Source organism: Ctenopharyngodon idella, chromosome 14 (assembly GCF_019924925.1).
Source record: "Ctenopharyngodon idella isolate HZGC_01 chromosome 14, HZGC01, whole genome shotgun sequence".
Lineage (NCBI taxonomy): Eukaryota > Metazoa > Chordata > Actinopteri > Cypriniformes > Xenocyprididae > Ctenopharyngodon > Ctenopharyngodon idella.
In genome coordinates, this window is record NC_067233.1 from 6,618,387 (window position 1) to 6,637,513 (window position 19,127).

Below are 19,127 nucleotides of genomic sequence, written 5' to 3' on the forward strand. Positions count from 1 at the left end.
TAAAATTACTTTAACCATGCTCACTTTCACAAATAATATTCTCAAATTTTTTTGCATAAATATTGTAAGTTGATAAATCATGAGATAACTAGAATAAAATCCAGGCCATTCAAGGTGATTTTCTATCTTTAGCAAAAGACTTGGCAGACCTCTTCCATAGGAGAAAGACAGCTAAATGTGTGTTAGTAAACCACAACACACACAGACAAATAAACCACAAAAAGCCCACCAATAATATATCAGATCATATAATTGCTGCATTACTTCTGCTATCTGTTAATGTTTCAGCGGGAGGCACTTCACCCACAGATAACCTGCATGCGTCCCAGTTATGTATCATAACTCTATCTGTTTGATTAGCCCAGGGTGTTTTTTTTTTCTCTCTGTTTGTACTAAGAGAGTGAAACAGTGAAGTCTGAAGTTCACGGTGAAGAAGTCTGCGCGTCTCTTTCAGAGTATTAGTTACGGCCAGCTTTATCCAAACAAAATGGGTGTCCTTTTCGGATTATACATCCTGGGGATTATATTTACATGCGTTCTTCTACTACTTTTGGCATCTTCCACATATTATCCACTTAAAAATTATATAGGAAAATGGAACGAAATGAGACCAATTCCGGGAATGCCAGGTGCTTATCCAATCATTGGCAATGCACTGCAGTTTAAAACCAATGCCGGCGGTAAGGGATTGTGATCTTTTTGACTAGCATCATCTCTTGTTGCTATTAATTATCAATAATAATTTAACATTGCAAAATTATAAAAGTGTGTTTCTGTTAAAGATTTTTTCAACCAGATTATTGAGGGCACAAATGAAAATAGACACCTTCCTCTAGCAAAGGTGTGGGTGGGTCCAGTCCCCTTTCTGATCTTGTATCATGCAGAGAATATTGAGGTGCCTATTTCTGAAATTTTATCATCTCTATTTACTTTTTGATGTGTATAGTTATGTTTTCCTCACAGTTTCCAGTTCATTCTCAAACCAATGTTTTCCCATCAGGTGGTCCTTAGTAATTCCAGACACCTTGACAAGTCATTCTCATATAGGTTCCTGCACCCCTGGCTCGGCACAGGCCTGCTCACTAGGTACAGTGGGTTTGCTACAATTTTTATGTAAATATTATACTGTGCTTCCTTTTTTTTTATAATTCTTTTACAATCTGTTGTAATGCACACTGGTAACATAATATGTGACTTGTATAAGTTAATTAATAGGGTTGCATCAGTAAAAACTACTGTAAGTCATTTTATTTTAAAATAGCTTATCTTAATATAGATTAATAATTGACATCTATAAGTAATTCATTCACTTGAATGCTAATTTACCCCCAAATGCTAATTTACCCCAAAATTTGTAAACACAGTGGCTTTGTTTGTTTGAGTATCTGACCAGACTGACAAAGCAACAATGGCTCAGCCAGTGGAGTGAGTCTGAGGCGGAATTACCTCTTTCTTTGAACAATGGGAGATAAGTGGAGATTTTATAAAAGAAAAAAATAAAAATAAAAATGCTTAACCCTTATATTATGTTCTGGGTCAATTTGACCTGAATGATTTTTGAGTTGTTGAAAATACTTAATTTAAGGACATTTTTCTTGATATTTTGTGACTATTTGAGGGTATTTACATTTACATGTTTGCATTTGGCAGTCACTATTTTTTTTCCAAAGAAATGTATGCCGCACTAAAGGCATACATTTGTATCGGTTTATGTTGTTTTGCTGGGATTTTGGGATTTGACCACATTATCTTGCCGTTGCTAGTGCCATGCTCTACTGTTGGATCAATTGTACTCAGAGTTTTAACATAATGCAAGGGTTAAAAACATTATAAATGCAATTGGTGATTTTAGAAATAACTGGATGCTTAAAGGGTTAGTTCATCTAAAAATGAAAATTCTGTCATTAATTACTCACCCTCATGTCGTTCCACACTCGTAAGACCTTCGTTCATCTTCAGAACACAAATAAAGATATTTTTGATAAAAACTGAGAGCTTTCTGTCCCTTCATAGACAGCTATGCAACTGCCACTTCGACACTTCAAAAAGTTCATAAAGAGATTGTAAAATTAGTCCAAATTTTCTGAAGAGACACGATCGCTTTATATGATGAACAGTTTGAAATTAGGCTTATATTCTCATGTAAACATTCATCAATTCACACATCAGTTGTAAACGGAAGCTCAAGCATGTTTGCTTGATGTGCAAGAACCAATGAGGTTCATTCTCGTGTTACGCTGCACGTTTGAGGTTCGTTCTTGTGTGTCACACAGCACGTTTGAGCTACCAGAAGAGGTTTGTTCTCACGCGTCATTCAGGTTCGGTTGAGCTTTTGTTTATGTTCGCTGATCAATGTTTATATGTGAGTAAAAGCCTAAATTTAATCTGTTTATCAAATAAAGCGATCGAGTCTCTTTAGAAAATTTGGACTAAACCTCTCAATTCATATGGATTAGTTTTACGATCTCTTTATTAACTCAAAGTCAAAGTTTTAGTCATGTATCTGTCAATGGAGGGACATAAAGCTGTCAGATTCCATCAAAAAGATCTTCATTTGTCTTCTGAAGATGAACAAAAGTCTTACGGGTTTGGAATGACATGAAGGTGAGTAATTAATGACAGAATTTTCATTTTGGGGTGAACTAACCCTTTAATATTTAATAAGCAGAAAGAGCAGTGATGTCTTGTATCTCTCTGTTACTTAAAAAAGCCACAATCATGTCCTTCAAAGCTCAGAACATTTAAAGTCAAACTAAACTTTGTTTCACATACGGTAGAGGACCACCTGCCAAACTGGCAGATCTCATACCTCATATTCAAGAGCTGTTTGCATCAAGCACTGCGAACAAACTCTATCAAAAGCACAGTTGTTTATAATCAGCCACACTGGACACAAGTTCACTGGCCATCTGTCCAAACGCAGCAGAGTCCAAAAACACGGGAATTGAATATAAAATGATCCCCATGTTTACTTTAGACCTTTACAGTATTTAAGCTATGTTGAGGTCAAAGACTTGACTCTTCCCAACTTTTCTTCCCACAGCACAGGGGAGAAGTGGCGTAACCGGCGTAAAATTCTGACTCCAACCTTCCACTTCTCTATCCTCTCTGACTTCCTAGAGGTCATGAATGAACAAACAGATATTTTGATTCAGAAGATGCAGAAGCAGGGAGACGGAGAGCCATTCAACTGCTTCAGCTTCGTAACATTGTGTGCTTTGGACATCATATGTGGTACAGTACATCTAATCTTTCCATATATAGTGTGAAAGCACAACTTGAGAGTTGTGTTGAGGTTTGTCTGCTGCTTTGTTTACACACTGCTTATGCATACTAATGTAAAGTAGCCCTAACTCTTATTGTTTAGTTATAATAACCATTGATAACACAAATGGGATGTGTTTGTATGCAACAGAAACTGCAATGGGAAAGAAGATCTATGCTCAGAGCAATGCTGACTCTGAGTATGTTCAAAGTGTCTATAAGTAAGTAGTGTATTTCAATGCTAGAGCATGTGTTCTTACTAATACAGTAAAGAGGGGAGCCATGTTGTCCTCTCTGAGAACTGACAGTGTTTATATTTCTTTTGCAGAATGAGTGACATCATCTCCAAGAGACAGAGAGCACCATGGCTGTGGCCAGACTGGATCTACAACATGTTACAGGAAGGCAAAGAACATTCCAAAAGATTGAAGATTCTCCACTCTTTCACTGCAAGTGTGAGTGATCACCATTATTATTTATATACTATTGTAGTATTTTTTTATTTTAAATTAGCTTTTTATATATATATATGTATATATATATATTCAGTTTCAGTTATATGCTTTTGTCAATTTAGGTATGTTTTTTTTTTTTATTTTTTTTTTTTATGTTATTTTAGTCACTTGTCAAGGCAACATTGCTACAGTAAGTTCTAAGTTTTTCATGTAACATTTTATTTTGTTTCAGTTTTATTTCAATTAGGGAATATCAGAGGTGTAAAGTACTTGAGTAAATGTAATTAGTTACTGTACTTAAGTATCTTTTTGGCTACTTTGTAGTTGCATCAAAGACATTGGCAACTTTTACTCTCTACTTGACTACATTTTTGAGCAAGTAAATGTACTTTTTACTCCACTACATTTGCGATGAGTAATGCAATTACGAATAAAATTTTTCATGGCAGCTAACTTTTTCTGCAGCAGTTTGTGTCTGATATAAAGAAGCGATATCGCCATCTAAGGGCATTGAAGGTACTATATCTTGTGCATTTTGCCTTTACTCACCCAAAACTTGTCAACAAGGATACTTTACGTGAATGTGAGTGCATTAGCAGGTAGTTGCTGATCGCAGATGTTTTATTTATTAGATGAGGAAATGACTGCAGCTGGTGATGAGGCTCAAACCAGCACACACAGTAGACTTTGACTATTTAATTTTACTTAACATTGTTTTATTAATCCGCTATACTGTATTGACAAGACCGGTTTGAAGGATATTGGTTTACTTATGGCCTTTCTGCGCACTTGAGCTGTAGACGTTTAAAAGGTTGTGTCGACCTTGATTTATTGCAATATTAAGGTGTTCAGTTTTATTTTGATTTTAGAAAATAAACTTGATTTCTCATCTTACAAATCAATTGTTTCTTATTTTCACTGGCATGTCTCTCAGGACTAGTCCATCTCTGAGCCTACATTCAGCATGAGTAAAATACTTAAGTACTGTTAAAATCAGATACTTTAAGACTTTTACTCAAGTCGTATTGGAATTGGTTACTTGTAACTTGCAGTGGAGTCATTTCCGAGGTAAGGTATCAGTACTTTTACTCGAGTATGGTTTTCAGGTACTCTTTACACCTATGGGGAATATATATATATATATATATATATATATATATATGACACTGGAAGTCTTGTACATTCAAGTTACAAATTACATTAAAAATAAGGTGGATAGCACATGCAAGCTAAAATTTTCTGTTTTCTTGACTTGAAGGTCATCAAGGAGCGAGCAAAGTTTATGAACTCTGAACCTGACAGTGATTCTGACCAGGGTCCGAGGAAAAGACAGGCCTTTCTAGATATGCTGTTAAAAACTACTTATGAGAACGGACAGAATTTGAGTCATGAGGACATTCAGGAGGAAGTGGACACCTTCATGTTTGAGGTACAAATAAAACTAGAAAAATAAATGTTTGTCAAGAAAAAGGTTGAAAATTGTTTTAAGGACTATTCTCTTTAACAGGGTCATGATACCACAGCAGCTTCAATGAACTGGGCCTTACATCTGATTGGCTCCCATCCTGAGGTCCAGAAGGCAGTGCAGGCAGAACTACAGGAAGTGTTTGGTACACAAGTCTTTTTTTCACAATGTGTGATGTGTTTCATTTAGCATAATGCCTGCCATAATGTGTTCTCAATGAAAGCAGTTGTTCTGTTTACTCAGTAGTCAAGAAAGCAGCTTGTTTTCTAATAACATCATTTAGAGTTCAGCTGCATCTCCTGCATTCTGATTGGCAGGTTCGTCAAAGCGCCACGTGGGGGTGGAGTGTCAGGGAATGAACACAGACAGAGGATCCAAGTGCAAGAATAACAATATTTATTGACAGGAAAATGCTGTACAATAACTTCACTCCAAGGGTCAGTCGAGGCAGAGGCTGTGGCGTGCAGAGTGGCGAGGCACTGGGTGGCGCAGGGCTACAGCGGGTATCAGAGAACAAGGATAATCCAACCCAGAAAACAGGGCACACGACGAAAGTCCAGAATCCAAAAACCAGGAAGAAACACACAGAGAACACGACACCGGGAACAGCCTGCAACGAACTGACAAAGACACATAAAGACATGCACAATATATAACAACCACTAACAAGACACGGCTGGCAACAGATCGCAATCAGACCATAATGGGTGACGCCCACACAATCATTCACTCACACCCAACACACACACACACACACACACACACACACACACACACACACACACACAACAACACACGAGGGTGAGTAAGTGAATCCATGAACCGTGACAGTACCCCCTCTCCTATGAGCGCCTCCTGGCGCTCCCAGGAGAGCCTACCTGTTGATAGTAATCATCAATAAGAGAGTGATCCAGGATGTCCCTGGCAGGAACCCAACTCCTCTCCTCCGGACCGTAACCCTCCCAGTCCACCAAGTACTGGAATCCGCGTCCCCTTCGCCTAGCGTCCAAAATACGACGAACCGAATAAACGGGTTCCCCATCTACGAGACGCGGCGGGGGGGGAACCGGAACCGGCGGATTAATGTTAGCATGAAAAACAGGTTTGATTTTAGATACGTGGAATACGGGGTGAATTCTACGGTACGCTGGGGGGAATTTGAGGCGGACTGTCACCGGACTAAGAATCTTGGTGACAGTAAACGGGCCAATGAATTTAGGTGCCAACTTATTACATACGGAGCGGAGCGGAATGTTCCTGGAAGAAAGCCACACTTTTTGTCCGACGACGTATACGGGAGGCTTCAGCCGGTGGCGATCGGCCTGGGCCTTGGTGCGCGCTCCCACCTGAATAAGAGTCTCTCGGGCTCCTCTCCACGTGTGACGACACCTCTGGACGAAGGCGTGAGCGGAGGGGACCGCGACTTCGGATTCCAGACTAGGAAAGATAGGTGGCTGGTAACCTAGACTACACTGGAAAGGCGACAGGCCCGTAGCCGACACTGGTAACGAGTTGTGCGCGTACTCCACCCAAGGAAGCTGCTGACTCCAGGATGAAGGATTCTGAGCTACCCGACATCGCAACGTTCTCCCCAAATCCTGGTTGGCTCTCTCAGCTTGCCCGTTACTCTGGGGATGGAACCCAGATGACAAACTAACAGTCGCTCCCAGTAATCTGCAAAACTCCTTCCAGAATCTGGAGGTAAACTGGGATCCCCTGTCAGAAACCACGTCTACCGGGAGGCCATGAATACGAAAGACGTGATTAATGACAGTAACCGCTGTCTCCTTGGCAGAGGGTAATTTGGGCAAGGGGATGAAATGTGCCGCCTTCGAGAACCGGTCCACTACGGTCAAAATCACCGTATTGCCCTGTGAAGGAGGGAGGCCTGTTACGAAATCTAGCGCTATGTGGGACCAGGGTCTTGAAGGGACAGACAGCGGTTGAAGAAGCCCATCTGGGGAACGATTAGAAATCTTACCACGAGCGCAGACAGAGCAAGCCAAAACAAAATTGCGAACATCGCGAGCCATGCAGGGCCACCAGAATCGTTGCTTAACCAAAAACATGGTACGATTAACCCCTGGATGACAAGCCAGATTGGAATCATGGCCCCATCGGATAACGTCTGGACGTAACCTCTTAGGTACAAATAATCGACTCGGTGGGCACCCGGGCGGAGGCGTTACCCCTTCTAAGGCCGTGTGGACCTTCGACTCGACCTCCCATGTGAGTGAAGAGACAATGAGTCTCTCAGGTAAAATACACTCGGGAGTGGACGGGCGCTCGGAACGATCAAAAATACGAGATAAAGCATCGGGCTTGATGTTCTTAGACCCGGGACGATATGATAGAGAAAAATCGAAACGACCGAAAAACAGAGCCCACCGAGCCTGCCTAGAGTTTAGTCTTTTAGCGGATCTGATGTATTCTAAATTCTTATGATCGGTCCAGACGATGAAAGGTACCCCCGACCCCTCCAACCAGTGACGCCATTCTTCCAAAGCTAATTTGACCGCCAGCAGCTCCCTGTTACCAATGTCGTAATTCCGTTCGGCGGCGGATAAGCGATGAGAAAAAAACGCGCAAGGATGCATCTTATCGTCCGTGGCGGCGCGCTGGGAAAGAACTGCTCCTACCCCCACCTCTGAAGCATCAACCTCCACCACAAACTGACGTGAAGGATCAGGGGCGACAAGAATGGGAGCCGAAACAAAGCGGCTCTTCAGATTGGAAAATGCAGCCTCAGCTGTATTAGACCACCTGAACGCCGTTGCGGTGGAGGTTAAGGCGGTCAGAGGAGCGGCTAGTTGGCTGAAGTTGCGAATAAAACGCCGGTAAAAATTGGCGAATCCCAAAAACCTCTGCAGGGCCTTACGGGAATCTGGGATTGGCCAATCCACCACAGCCTTAACCTTGTCAGGATCCATGCGCACCCCCTCAGACGACACGATATACCCTAAAAATGGAACTGACTGTGCATGAAAAACGCACTTCTCCGCCTTGACAAAAAGCCCATTCTCTAGCAGCCTCTGGAGCACTCGTCTGACGTGTTGCACATGTTCCTGGAGAGAAGAAGAAAATATCAATATGTCGTCCAGGTAGACATAAATGAACTGATCGATCATGTCTCTCAACACGTCATTAACGAGTGCTTGAAACACGGCGGGCGAGTTGGAAAGGCCGAAAGGCATAACCAAGTATTCAAAGTGCCCTCTAGGGGTGTTAAATGCCGTCTTCCACTCATCCCCCTCCCTAATGCGAACCAAATGATAAGCGTTGCGCAGGTCCAATTTCGTGAAAAGAGACGCGCCCTGCAGCCGTTCAAAGGCAGAAGACATCAACGGCAAAGGATAAGTATTCTTTACCGTGATGTTGTTCAGTCCTCTGTAATCAATGCACGGCCGCAGCGACCCGTCCTTCTTACCCACGAAAAAAAAACCCGCCCCCGCGGGAGACGAGGAAGGGCGGATGATCCCAGCTGCCAGAGAATCAGAAATGTATTTCTCCATGACCTCCCTTTCAGGATTAGAAAGTGAATATAACTTGCCTTTAGGCGGAGAAGACCCTGGTACTAAGTCTATGGCACAGTCGTAGGGACGATGCGGAGGAAGAGAAGCAGCCCGGGACTTACTGAACACTTCCTTCAGGTCAAGGTACTCCTCTGGCACGTTTGACAGATTCACCGACGACTCCTGTAACACAGAACGAGACACAGAAGAACAGGCAGACAACAAACAAGACGCATGACACTGGTTGCTCCATTCTGCCACGGACCCCTGACCCCACTCGATCCTGGGCTTGTGTTTGAGCAACCACGGATGACCCAAGACGACCGGATGAGTAGTAGATCTAGAAATAAAAAATGGCAACTGTTCAGTGTGATTACCGGAAGTGATGACGGTTAAGGGCTCCGTGGCGTGTGTGATGGTGGGTAGCTTCTGTCCATTAAGGGCGATGACAGTCTGTCAGGGAATGAACACAGACAGAGGATCCAAGTGCAAGAATAACAATATTTATTGACAGGAAAATGCTGTACAATAACTTCACTCCAAGGGTCAGTCGAGGCAGAGGCTGTGGCGTGCAGAGTGGCGAGGCACTGGGTGGCGCAGGGCTACAGCGGGTATCAGAGAACAAGGATAATCCAACCCAGAAAACAGGGCACACGACGAAAGTCCAGAATCCAAAAACCAGGAAGAAACACACAGAGAACACGACACCGGGAACAGCCTGCAACGAACTGACAAAGACACATAAAGACATGCACAATATATAACAACCACTAACAAGACACGGCTGGCAACAGATCGCAATCAGACCATAATGGGTGACGCCCACACAATCATTCACTCACACCCAACACACACACACACACACACACACACACACACACACACACACAACAACACACGAGGGTGAGTAAGTGAATCCATGAACCGTGACAGTGGAGGAGCTGAAAAAGCTGCGCTACCTGGAGTGTGTCATCAAAGAGAGTCTGCGGATCTTCCCCTCCGTGCCTCTGTTTGCACGCAGCATCTGCGAGGCCTGTCACATCAGTAGGTGGCAGCTGTTTGTCACCTTGCCAAGCAGCGCTGCAAACGTCGCAAGATCAAAGATCTGCACTTTTTGATGCCACTCTCATTATTTGCATCTCAGCGTAACAGCAGATGTCACGGCTTCTATTTCCACCTCCCATTGTCAAATATGAAGCAACCTAAGTGTTTATTTCTACTCAGAGCTAAGAGTCTTTCATGCCAAGATTAAATGAAAGAGCAGCTGGATGGAAAACAGCAACTTTTCAGGACAGAAAGTGTTGCAAAGCTCAATAAATGCATCCATTTATCAATTATTTATTAAAGCTTTATTCTGTCTCCCACACAGCGGTAGAGTTTGGCATGTGTGCAGTGCGCTGAATCCTCTTTAATTGTTAGAATTCTGTTACATGTATAATATAACTGACTGCGGTTGTTTTTTTTTTGCTCGGTTGCAGAAGGGTTCAAAGTTCCAAAAGGAGTGAATGCTGTTATCATACCATATGCTCTTCACCGGGACCCGCGCTACTTTCCAGAACCTGAGGAATTTCGACCGGAAAGGTTTCTGCCAGAGAACAGCAAAGGGAGGCATCCATATGCATACATCCCTTTTTCTGCAGGGCCAAGAAACTGCATCGGTAAGAAAAAGAACAGAATGATAACAAAAAAACATGTGGTATAAAAGTGACTTATAATAGAAATGAAAATGCTAAATGCTATCCAGTATAATATGAAATAATGTGAAAAGGAGCACATTTCCATTTTGGTGTTGATGAGCTTTCTTAGTGGGGCTGTGGGGGTACATAAAACAAAGAGTTTGGAAAGCACAACATAATGATATAATGTACCAAACAAAGTACTGCATTTTATTAGAAATAAAATAAATAAAATAAAATAATATAAAGAATTTAACAATTATGCTTATTTAAGTCTCACAGTTAGCTGAAAGCTGTATGTTTTTGATTAATGAAAAAATGACTTATAAGAGACATTTGTCCAGGAATCAGACTAAAGTACAGTAGTTGCACAGTAAGTCTTTGATTCACTAATAAGAACTGACTAGAGACATTAGTTCTAGAGATATGTTTAAGAATCGGACTACACTGGTTGCACTGCATGTGTTTGATTCACTAAAAAAAGAAACGTCTCATTAGCAATTCGCTTTGTAATCAGACTACAATAGTTGTTAAATACAGTATGTGTTTGATTCACAAAACAAATTGACTCAATAGAGACATTTGTTCCGTAATTAGATTACACTAGTTGCATTGCATGTTTTTGATTCACTAAAAAGAACCAGCTCATAAGAGTCATCTGCTCTATAATCAGACTACAATGGTTGTGCTGTATGTTTTTGATTCACTAAAATAAACCGGCTCATTAGATTCATTTTCTTTATAATCCAACTACACCAGTTGTGTTGCATGTTTTTGATTCACTAAACAGAACCATACTGATAAGAGCCATTTGCTCTATAATCAGACTACACTGGTTGTGTTGTACTGTATGTTTTTGATTAACTTAAATGAATTAGCTCATAAGAGTCATTTGCACTGTAATCAGACACTGATTGTGTTGTGTTTTTGATTTACTAAAAAGAACCAGCTCATTTGCTCTATAATGAGACTACACCGGCTACGTTTTCTGTTTCCCACTGTAGATTCAGTAGTTCTGAATTTGAACCAGTTCTTGGTTCCTATCCCTTGCCCTATGACATCCTCAGAACTTATTACAGTGAAGTTTCTATTTCTATTATACTTCACCCAAGAGTCAGTCTGTTAATTGAGCATCACTAGCTGAACGAGAGACTCAGTGTACTTCTCTTCCACACTCGTCTTCAGAGTGTTTGGGCCTCTATCCTACCTCTGAATGAGACAGATTGTTTCACAGCGAGTGGTGCTCGCAGGTTCAGGTCACTGGCCACACACAAGAAGAAGCTTGTAACAAAACTGAAAGAGAGCCACATAGTTTTGGAGATTTATTATTTCAGTGCTCAACTCATCTCCACTGCCTTCTAGGAATGAAAGCTCCAAATAAGAGCGTTTGTAGAAATTTACTTCATGAACGTCTCCCCTCTCTTAGTCTTGTTGCCATTCCGAGACCTTATTCTCTTTCCTAATTTCTATTTTTCTGTGTATCTGTGGCTTCAGGCCAGCGCTTCGCCATGATGGAAGAGAAGGTAGTTCTTGCTACGATCTTGCGTCACTTTGACGTAGAGGCATGTCAGAGCCGTGAGGAACTGCGGCCTCTGGGGGAACTCATTCTACGTCCCGAGAAGGGTATCTGGATCAAACTACAAAAAAGAACCATCCACCATTAAAACTTAAGGTTGCTTCAGTCCTCACATCACAGACATGCTAGAGTTGTTGTGCTGTTAGTTATGAAAAGACTCAAATGCAGTGTTCTGACATTTTTGTATTTTCTGTGATTGATTTTATGGAAAATTGTGTGGAATGGATGGTAAAATGAGAGCTGAAAGTACCAGACTCTTATCGGTAGCTGAAGGCGTAATCAAATTAGTCAAAATATCTTATAAACAACCAACACACAAAGCAAGGCAGATTTCTGATTCCATGTGGACCTAGTTATAAGTTAGAAATAGTCGCTCAGTAGCACAAAATAAGCCAAGACAGGGTGATCAGTTAATTGACAACCCCAAAACAGCTACTTACCGTAAATGTACATGAAATGTTGATTTAAGTTTAAATGATTTTATTGTATGATAAATAAGACAGCAGAGTGTTGAACATTAAACTAGCACAGCAAGTATGACAGTGATGAATTATAGAGTTTATAGAGTTTAGTGGTCATTCGACAAATATATTTAACCACAGAATGTCATAATTGATCAATCAGAATCATGTATGTAAATCAACTCAATTGAGGCAAAATTATTTTTGCACTTTTTCACTCTAGTTTTCCCTTTATGATATTGAAACGTATGTACTGTATAGTATAGACATTTTATAGATCTTTTTCTATTTTGCTGAATGTATGACCGATTAACATCAAAAAGATAATTTCATTCAGTTTGTACTTAAATGCTGAGCTTACGCACATCTAACATGACTGCATACTGTTTTTCTTTCATTTGATGAATATTTGTCTTTTATTCTCACCTGTGGGGGTAATTACAGAAAAAAGAGAATGTACAAAACTGATCATTTGATTTCAGACATACAGTACACTGCCGTTTGAAAGTGTTCGGGTCAGTAATATTTATTTATTTATTTTTGAAAACAAGAAATTAATACTTTTATTCAGTAAGTATGCATTACATTCATCACAAGTGACAGTGAAGACTTTTATAAAGTTACAAAAGATTTCTCTTTCAAATCAATGTTGTTCTTTTGAACTTTCTAAAAATGTATCAGTTGGGAAAAAATATTAAGCTAAAATATTAAAATGTTTTTAAGACTGATAATAATAAGAAATGTTCCTTGAGCAGCAAATCAGCATATTAGAATGATTTCTGAAGGATCATGTGACACTGAAGACTGGAGTAATGATGCTGAAAATTCAGCTTTGCCATAACAGGAATAAATTACATTGTAAAATAGAAAACAGTTATTTTACTGTTTTATTAATATTACTGTTCTTATTGTATTTTGTATCAAATAAATGCAGCATAAGAGACTTCAAAAACATGAACAAAAGATTCACTTTTAACTGCAACCAGAGTTTTAATATTTCTCAAATCTCAAATTCATATCTATTGCAGATCTAAAGCCCTCAAGGCTCTCCATTATTAATTGGCTCGAATCACAGGATGAAAACAAATTTTTGGCAAAAGTGTTTTCAGACTAAACAGTGTCTGCACATCCAGACATACCGGATACCTTATTCAAATACACAGGTTGAATATAAGTGATGTCTTTAATCAAACTGACATTAATTATGGTGGAATGTCTAGAGGCTTTCATTTAGTGGAAATGTTTTCTTTAATTAAATGAGACATTTAAGTTTCAGTGTGTATGTTGTCCCTGTCAACAAAACACTTTAAAAAGAAGTGATTTTCATCAAAAGATCGGTTAAGCTCAGAAATGGTAACATGACATACAAAATACCATGCCTTTGATAATAACAACAACCAAATCTTTCTATTTATCCACACTGAGATTTTGCTAAATTATATGAATTTGCATGAATAAGTATCTCAGTCTGTGATGTCCAGTACTGAATATCTTTCATTAAGAATTACTTCACAACTTCTGTGAGCCTTTCCTTTTGATGCAGTTCAGTTTCTACAAGCATCACCTGTACAGAATTTCGCTGAAGTCGCTCATCCTCTTTAAACCTGCTCTGTCCGCTCATTTGGGGCTGATGGGTGATAAGGAGCAGGGCTCTTCCACAGAGAGGCAGTATTGCTCCTCCTCATCCCTCATCTGCCCTGAGCAGTGCCGGTGAGAGGACACCCTAAACTGTCAGACTGATGGGAAAATCAGTTGACCCTGCCAAGTCCCAAACTGCTACTGCAATTCATCAAGAATAAACCAATCATCAAGAAAAAAATAATAATTTGATGGAAAAAGTATGGCACAAATGTGATTAAAAGTGATTTAAACGCATGTTTCTCCTGTAATTTAGATGAGTAGAAACAATTATGTAAATTTACTAGTTCGAAGTGATTGTGATTGCAGTTGTGCGGCTTTGCACCATGACATTGTTTTAAGTACATATTGTGTCTGCTGGTATTCTTGCATGTCGGCAGACAACAATTGGAATATTCTGGGTAAAATGTATGTATTTAGTGTTGTAAGGTGTAAATCCATAATAAAAATCCATAAGTAAATCCATTTGAAATTGCTGATGCAGTTTAAAGAGTTAGAGGTAAAAAAAAAATAGATGAAAATAGGTGAAAATGTTTAGCATACTTAAAAGATGAGAGATTTTAGAGAGGTTTACATTCCATCTGTGTTATTATCAGCGGTTTTGAATCTCGAACTCTCCGACTTGAATCCAACATATGGTCACCATTCTGATCACACCAGAATCAAAAAAGCTTTGTAAAAACATAAACTCTTAGAAAAAAAAAAAAAAGTTTCATTGGGTTTCTAGAACCCTTTATGCCAAAAACGTGTCTTAAATGATTGCATAATCAGTTTTTTCCTAGTGATAAAGAATGTTGCTGTTTAATTCATTAAAAAAATGAATTAAAATGAAATTAAAAAAAGGAATTAAAACTAAATCTATAAAATGATCCCATGATGGGAACCTGTATGAAGCACCTGACAGAACCCTTTAAGTTTCTGTATAGAACCTTTTCTTCCAAGAGTGTACATATTTAGAGCAAGAGATTGAGAGATGAACATTCAATCTCCAAAAGTCTAAAACAATTAGAAAAAAAAATTTGTGTTTGTTTTTTTGTCATTAAAAACTGAGTGAAAATTTGAACTGAAAATGAAATTATAAACTGTCTTAGTATTTGATTTGTCCATCCTTTGCTTTGATTGCAGCAGCATTCGAGCTGCATGAACTCAAGAAGTTTGTGTGAAACCTGATGATCATGTTTTCCATGCGGCATGATTTGAGAATCATCCAAAGAGCCTCTTGTGCTTTTATGGAAAGAACATCTGACTTTCTGCACAAAGAATCATATGATCATAGTCATAAATTTGATTATTTGATTAGCAATCTAGAAATAGAGCAGAATCTTAAATATTTAATTTAACATCATATTTCTTTGTTTTGAATCTTCCAAAGTCTGAAAACTCTTCTCTGTTTTCAATTTCAAGGTCTAATGAAAAGAAAAAAGAAAAAGGTTTTCAATGAGGTCTCAGCCCACTGTACTTCTAAACATATGGTAGTATCCACCTGTACTAACTGTGCAGTGGGAAGGTGACCATGTGCCAGTGTTTTCTTTAGCTGGAAGTCATTATAGCACAGAGAGATTACAGCAGATAACAGTCTTAAGTGTTCCATTCTTCAAAGGACACATCTCATCAAACACTTCTACCTACGTCTGCCGCACAGAGATCAATGCTATCCTAAACATAAAGGCGAGTGTCAAATCCCTTCTTCCGGAAACAACTTGAATCACTTTGAATAGTGAACACGGTCTTTAAACTCACAGAACTGAAACACAGGGAGAGGGATGGCATCATTTCAGTCAATTAACCAAGTATTTTCATTAATGAACAACTTATTAATAGTAGTCTTATCTGAGTCAGCATCAATTTAGCCCTATATTCACTGACACTTAAAAAAACTACCTCCTTTTATAATGTGACACATACTATATACATGCATGCCTCTGATTGCTTCTCTGGTCTCTTTCCTGACTTGAGGCCTGGACAGGTCAATCAAGAATAAAAGCGGACAGAATCTGCTTTGAGAATCTATTTGCAGTGGCCAAAAGGGCAACTCATTTTTAATCATTGTTTTAGAACTTATGAAAGCGGTCTTTGTTTTTCTAAAATACTTTGAACACAACGAAAATATGTTTTGATGTCAATAATTAGTATAGCTTGGTTGGTCTCCTGCAATTAAAATATAAATGTCAGTTTAACTATAGCGGACAATAAAAACAGCCTTCTGTCATTTGATATACAAATTTAACTTGTACCATCATCTTGTTGCAAGGCCGATTCTTTTGTATGTTGTAATGTACTATTTTTGCTTAACAAAAGCTTTGTGATAATATACGGGTAAAATTATAAACTAATCAAATCAGTATTTCATGTCCATCTGTATATTTATTTGGTGAGCCATAAGATATACAGTTGCAAGAAAAAGTATGTGAACCACTTGCAGAATCTGTGAAAATGTGAATAATTTTAACAAAATAAGAGAGATCATACAAAATGCATGTTATTTTTTATTTAGTACTGTCCTGAGTAAGATATTTTACATAAAATATGTTTACATATAATCAACAAGACAAAAAAGTAGCTGAATTTATTAAAATGACCCAATTTTAAAGTGTGTGAACCATTGATTCTTAATACTGTGTGTGGTTACCTGTATGATCTATGACTGTTTTTTTGTTTTGTGATGGTTGTTCATGAGTCTCTTGTTTGTCCTGAGCAGTTAAACTGAGCTCTGTTCTTCAGAAAAATCCTCCAGGTCCTGCAGATCCTTCAGTTTTCAAGGATTTTTTGCATATTTGAACCCTTTCCAGCAGTGACTGAATAATTTTGAGATCTGTCTTTTCACACTGAGGACAACTGAGGGACTCAAACACAACTATTAAAAAAGGTTCAAACATTCACTGATGCTCCAGAAGGAAACACAATGCATTAAGAGCCGGGGGGTGAAAACTTTTTGAATTTGAAGATCAAGGTAAATTGTACTTAATTTGTCTTCTAGGAAACATGTAAGTATCTTCTGTTGCTTCTGAAGGGCAGTACTAAATGAAAAAAAAAATTGGTATTTAAACGAAATAAGAAAAATTTGTACATCTTCATCCTGTTCAAAAGTTTTCACCCCCCGACTCTTAATGCATCGTGTTTCCTTCTGGAGCATCAGTGAATGTTTGAACCTTTTTTAATAGTTGTGTTTGAGTCCCTCAGTTGTCCTCAGTGTGAAAAGACAGGATCTCAAAATCATTCAGTCACTGCTGTAAAGGGTTCAAATATGCAAAAAATCCTCGAAAACTGAAGAATCTGCAGGACCTGGAAGATTTTTCTGAAGAACAGAGCTCAGTTTAACTGCTCAGAACAAACAAGGGACTCATGAACAACCATCACAAAACAAATTTATAATTTTATAATAACAGTCGTAGATCATCCAGGTAACCACACACAGTATTAAGAATCAATGGTTCACAAACTTTTGAACTGGGTCATTTTAATACATTCAGCTATTTTTTTGTCTTGTTGATTATATGTAAACATCTTTTATGTAAAATATCTTACTCAGGACAGTACTAAATGGAAAAATAACATGCATTTTGTATGATCTCTCTTATTTTGTTAAATTTTTTCACATTTTCACAAATTCTGCAAGTGGTTCACATAGTTTTTCTTGCAACTGTAAGTGGGGAATTCTGCAGAAACTATTTCTTTTCAGAAATTTCAAAACAGCCTATACAAATAATTTTATGCTGACAGTAAAGTAGAGAAATGGCTTGTGTATTTATGGGGGTGGATCTGTTGTGAAGGTTATCTTTCAAACTTGAACGAACCTTCTTCCTTTTATCTGCGTAGAATGCATTTGTTTTGATCCTCTAATGCAAGACTTATAGAGAGTCAACATGTCAAATGCAAAGTCAGAAAGTAGACTTCAAACCCAAAGCATACATCATTTAAATATTAAAACATTTGTTTATGGCAAAGGCATTTTTTTGTGTTGTGATAAAGACGTTTTATTTATGTTTTCAATCCATGTTTATGTCATGTCTTTTATTTTAGAATTTGTCATTGGAATGTTTCCTGTTTCATGTCATCTGATTCCTGTTTCCCTCACGTGCTTCTGCTATTTGGTTCTTTAGTTCATGTGATTGGTCTATTGTCTTGACTACAAGTTCTGTCTTCTCATTGGTTCAATGTGTTGATTACTTTCAGGTGTGTCTTGTTATTTCATTAGTCCTTGTGTATATAAGGTGCATTCACGCCATGCTGTAATTACCGTAATTATGAGATTTCAACTTGTAAAGAGGTTTCACCTTCTTGTAGCGCTCGTAATTACAATTTGTATGCTGGGAATTTTCTGAGAGCTCCTACTTGTACCATGTGACCACTGTTCCACCTGGCCACTTGATAGTGTTGCCACAGGAATGCATAATTTCCAGCCCGGGGACGTGAACATCACATGTTGTCATCTTGAAATTACAGTAATTACAACATGGCATGAACGCAGCTATATAGCCCTCATGTTTCCATTGTGCCTTGTCCAGCTTTGTTGTTGTAACCTGCTGTAGGTGAGTTCAAGTCATGTTGTGTCATGTCATAGGTCTCATGTAATGTCATGTTATATGTCATGTCTTGCCATGTCATGTCGTGTCATATGTCTTGTCATGTCATATTTCTCATGTTATGTCATGTCTCATGTCACGTCATATGTCTCATGTCACGTCATATGTCATGTCTCATGTAATGTCATGTTATATGTCATGTCTTGCCATGTCATGTCGTGTCATATGTCTTGTCATGTCATATTTCTCATGTTATGTCATGTCTCATGTCATGTCATATGTCATGTCTCATGTCACGTCATATGTCATGTCTCATGTCATGTCATGTTATATGTCATGTGTTATATGTCATGGGTTATATGTCATGTGTTATATGTCATATGTATCATGCCATATGTCATGTCATATGTCTCATATGTCTCATGTCATATGTCTCATGGCATGTCATATCTCATGTCATGTCATATGTTATATGTCTTGTCATATGTTATATGTCATGTCTCATGTCATATGTCATATGTCTCGTTGTGTTGTGTCATGTGTCATATGTCTCATGT

General features: G+C 38.8%; 1 protein-coding gene and 1 long non-coding RNA gene across 2 annotated transcripts; one reads left to right on the top strand and one right to left on the bottom strand.

Annotated features, from left to right (window-relative positions):
* Window positions 1–354: 354 nt before the first annotated feature.
* LOC127494341 (cytochrome P450 4V2) lies at window positions 355–12,806 on the top strand. The gene is made up of 12 exons (XM_051860148.1): window positions 355–680; window positions 783–895; window positions 1,001–1,086; window positions 3,044–3,234; window positions 3,416–3,485; window positions 3,593–3,719; window positions 4,978–5,148; window positions 5,227–5,329; window positions 5,502–5,524; window positions 9,629–9,740; window positions 10,175–10,354; window positions 11,867–12,806. Exons 1-12 carry the CDS (start codon window positions 488–490, stop codon window positions 12,034–12,036), a joined length of 1,539 nt encoding a protein of 512 aa, XP_051716108.1. The 5' UTR covers window positions 355–487; the 3' UTR covers window positions 12,037–12,806.
* On the bottom strand, window positions 5,564–9,622 carry LOC127494342 (uncharacterized). The gene is made up of 2 exons (XR_007924848.1): window positions 9,074–9,622; window positions 5,564–5,804 (listed from the first exon to the last, which is right to left on the bottom strand). It is a non-coding gene; the product is annotated as an uncharacterized LOC127494342 (long non-coding RNA).
* Window positions 12,807–19,127: the final 6,321 nt, after the last annotated feature.

Excerpts from the sequence above, each read along its gene's own strand:
- LOC127494341 (XM_051860148.1), top strand. The coding sequence starts at position 488 with ATGGGTGTCCTTTTCGGATTATACATCCTGGGGATTATATTTACATGC. Across the intron at positions 3,235-3,415 it reads TGCTTTGGACATCATATGTG|AAACTGCAATGGGAAAGAAG; the intron begins GTACAGTACATC and ends TGTATGCAACAG. Across the intron at positions 10,355-11,866 it reads AGGGCCAAGAAACTGCATCG|GCCAGCGCTTCGCCATGATG; the intron begins GTAAGAAAAAGA and ends CTGTGGCTTCAG.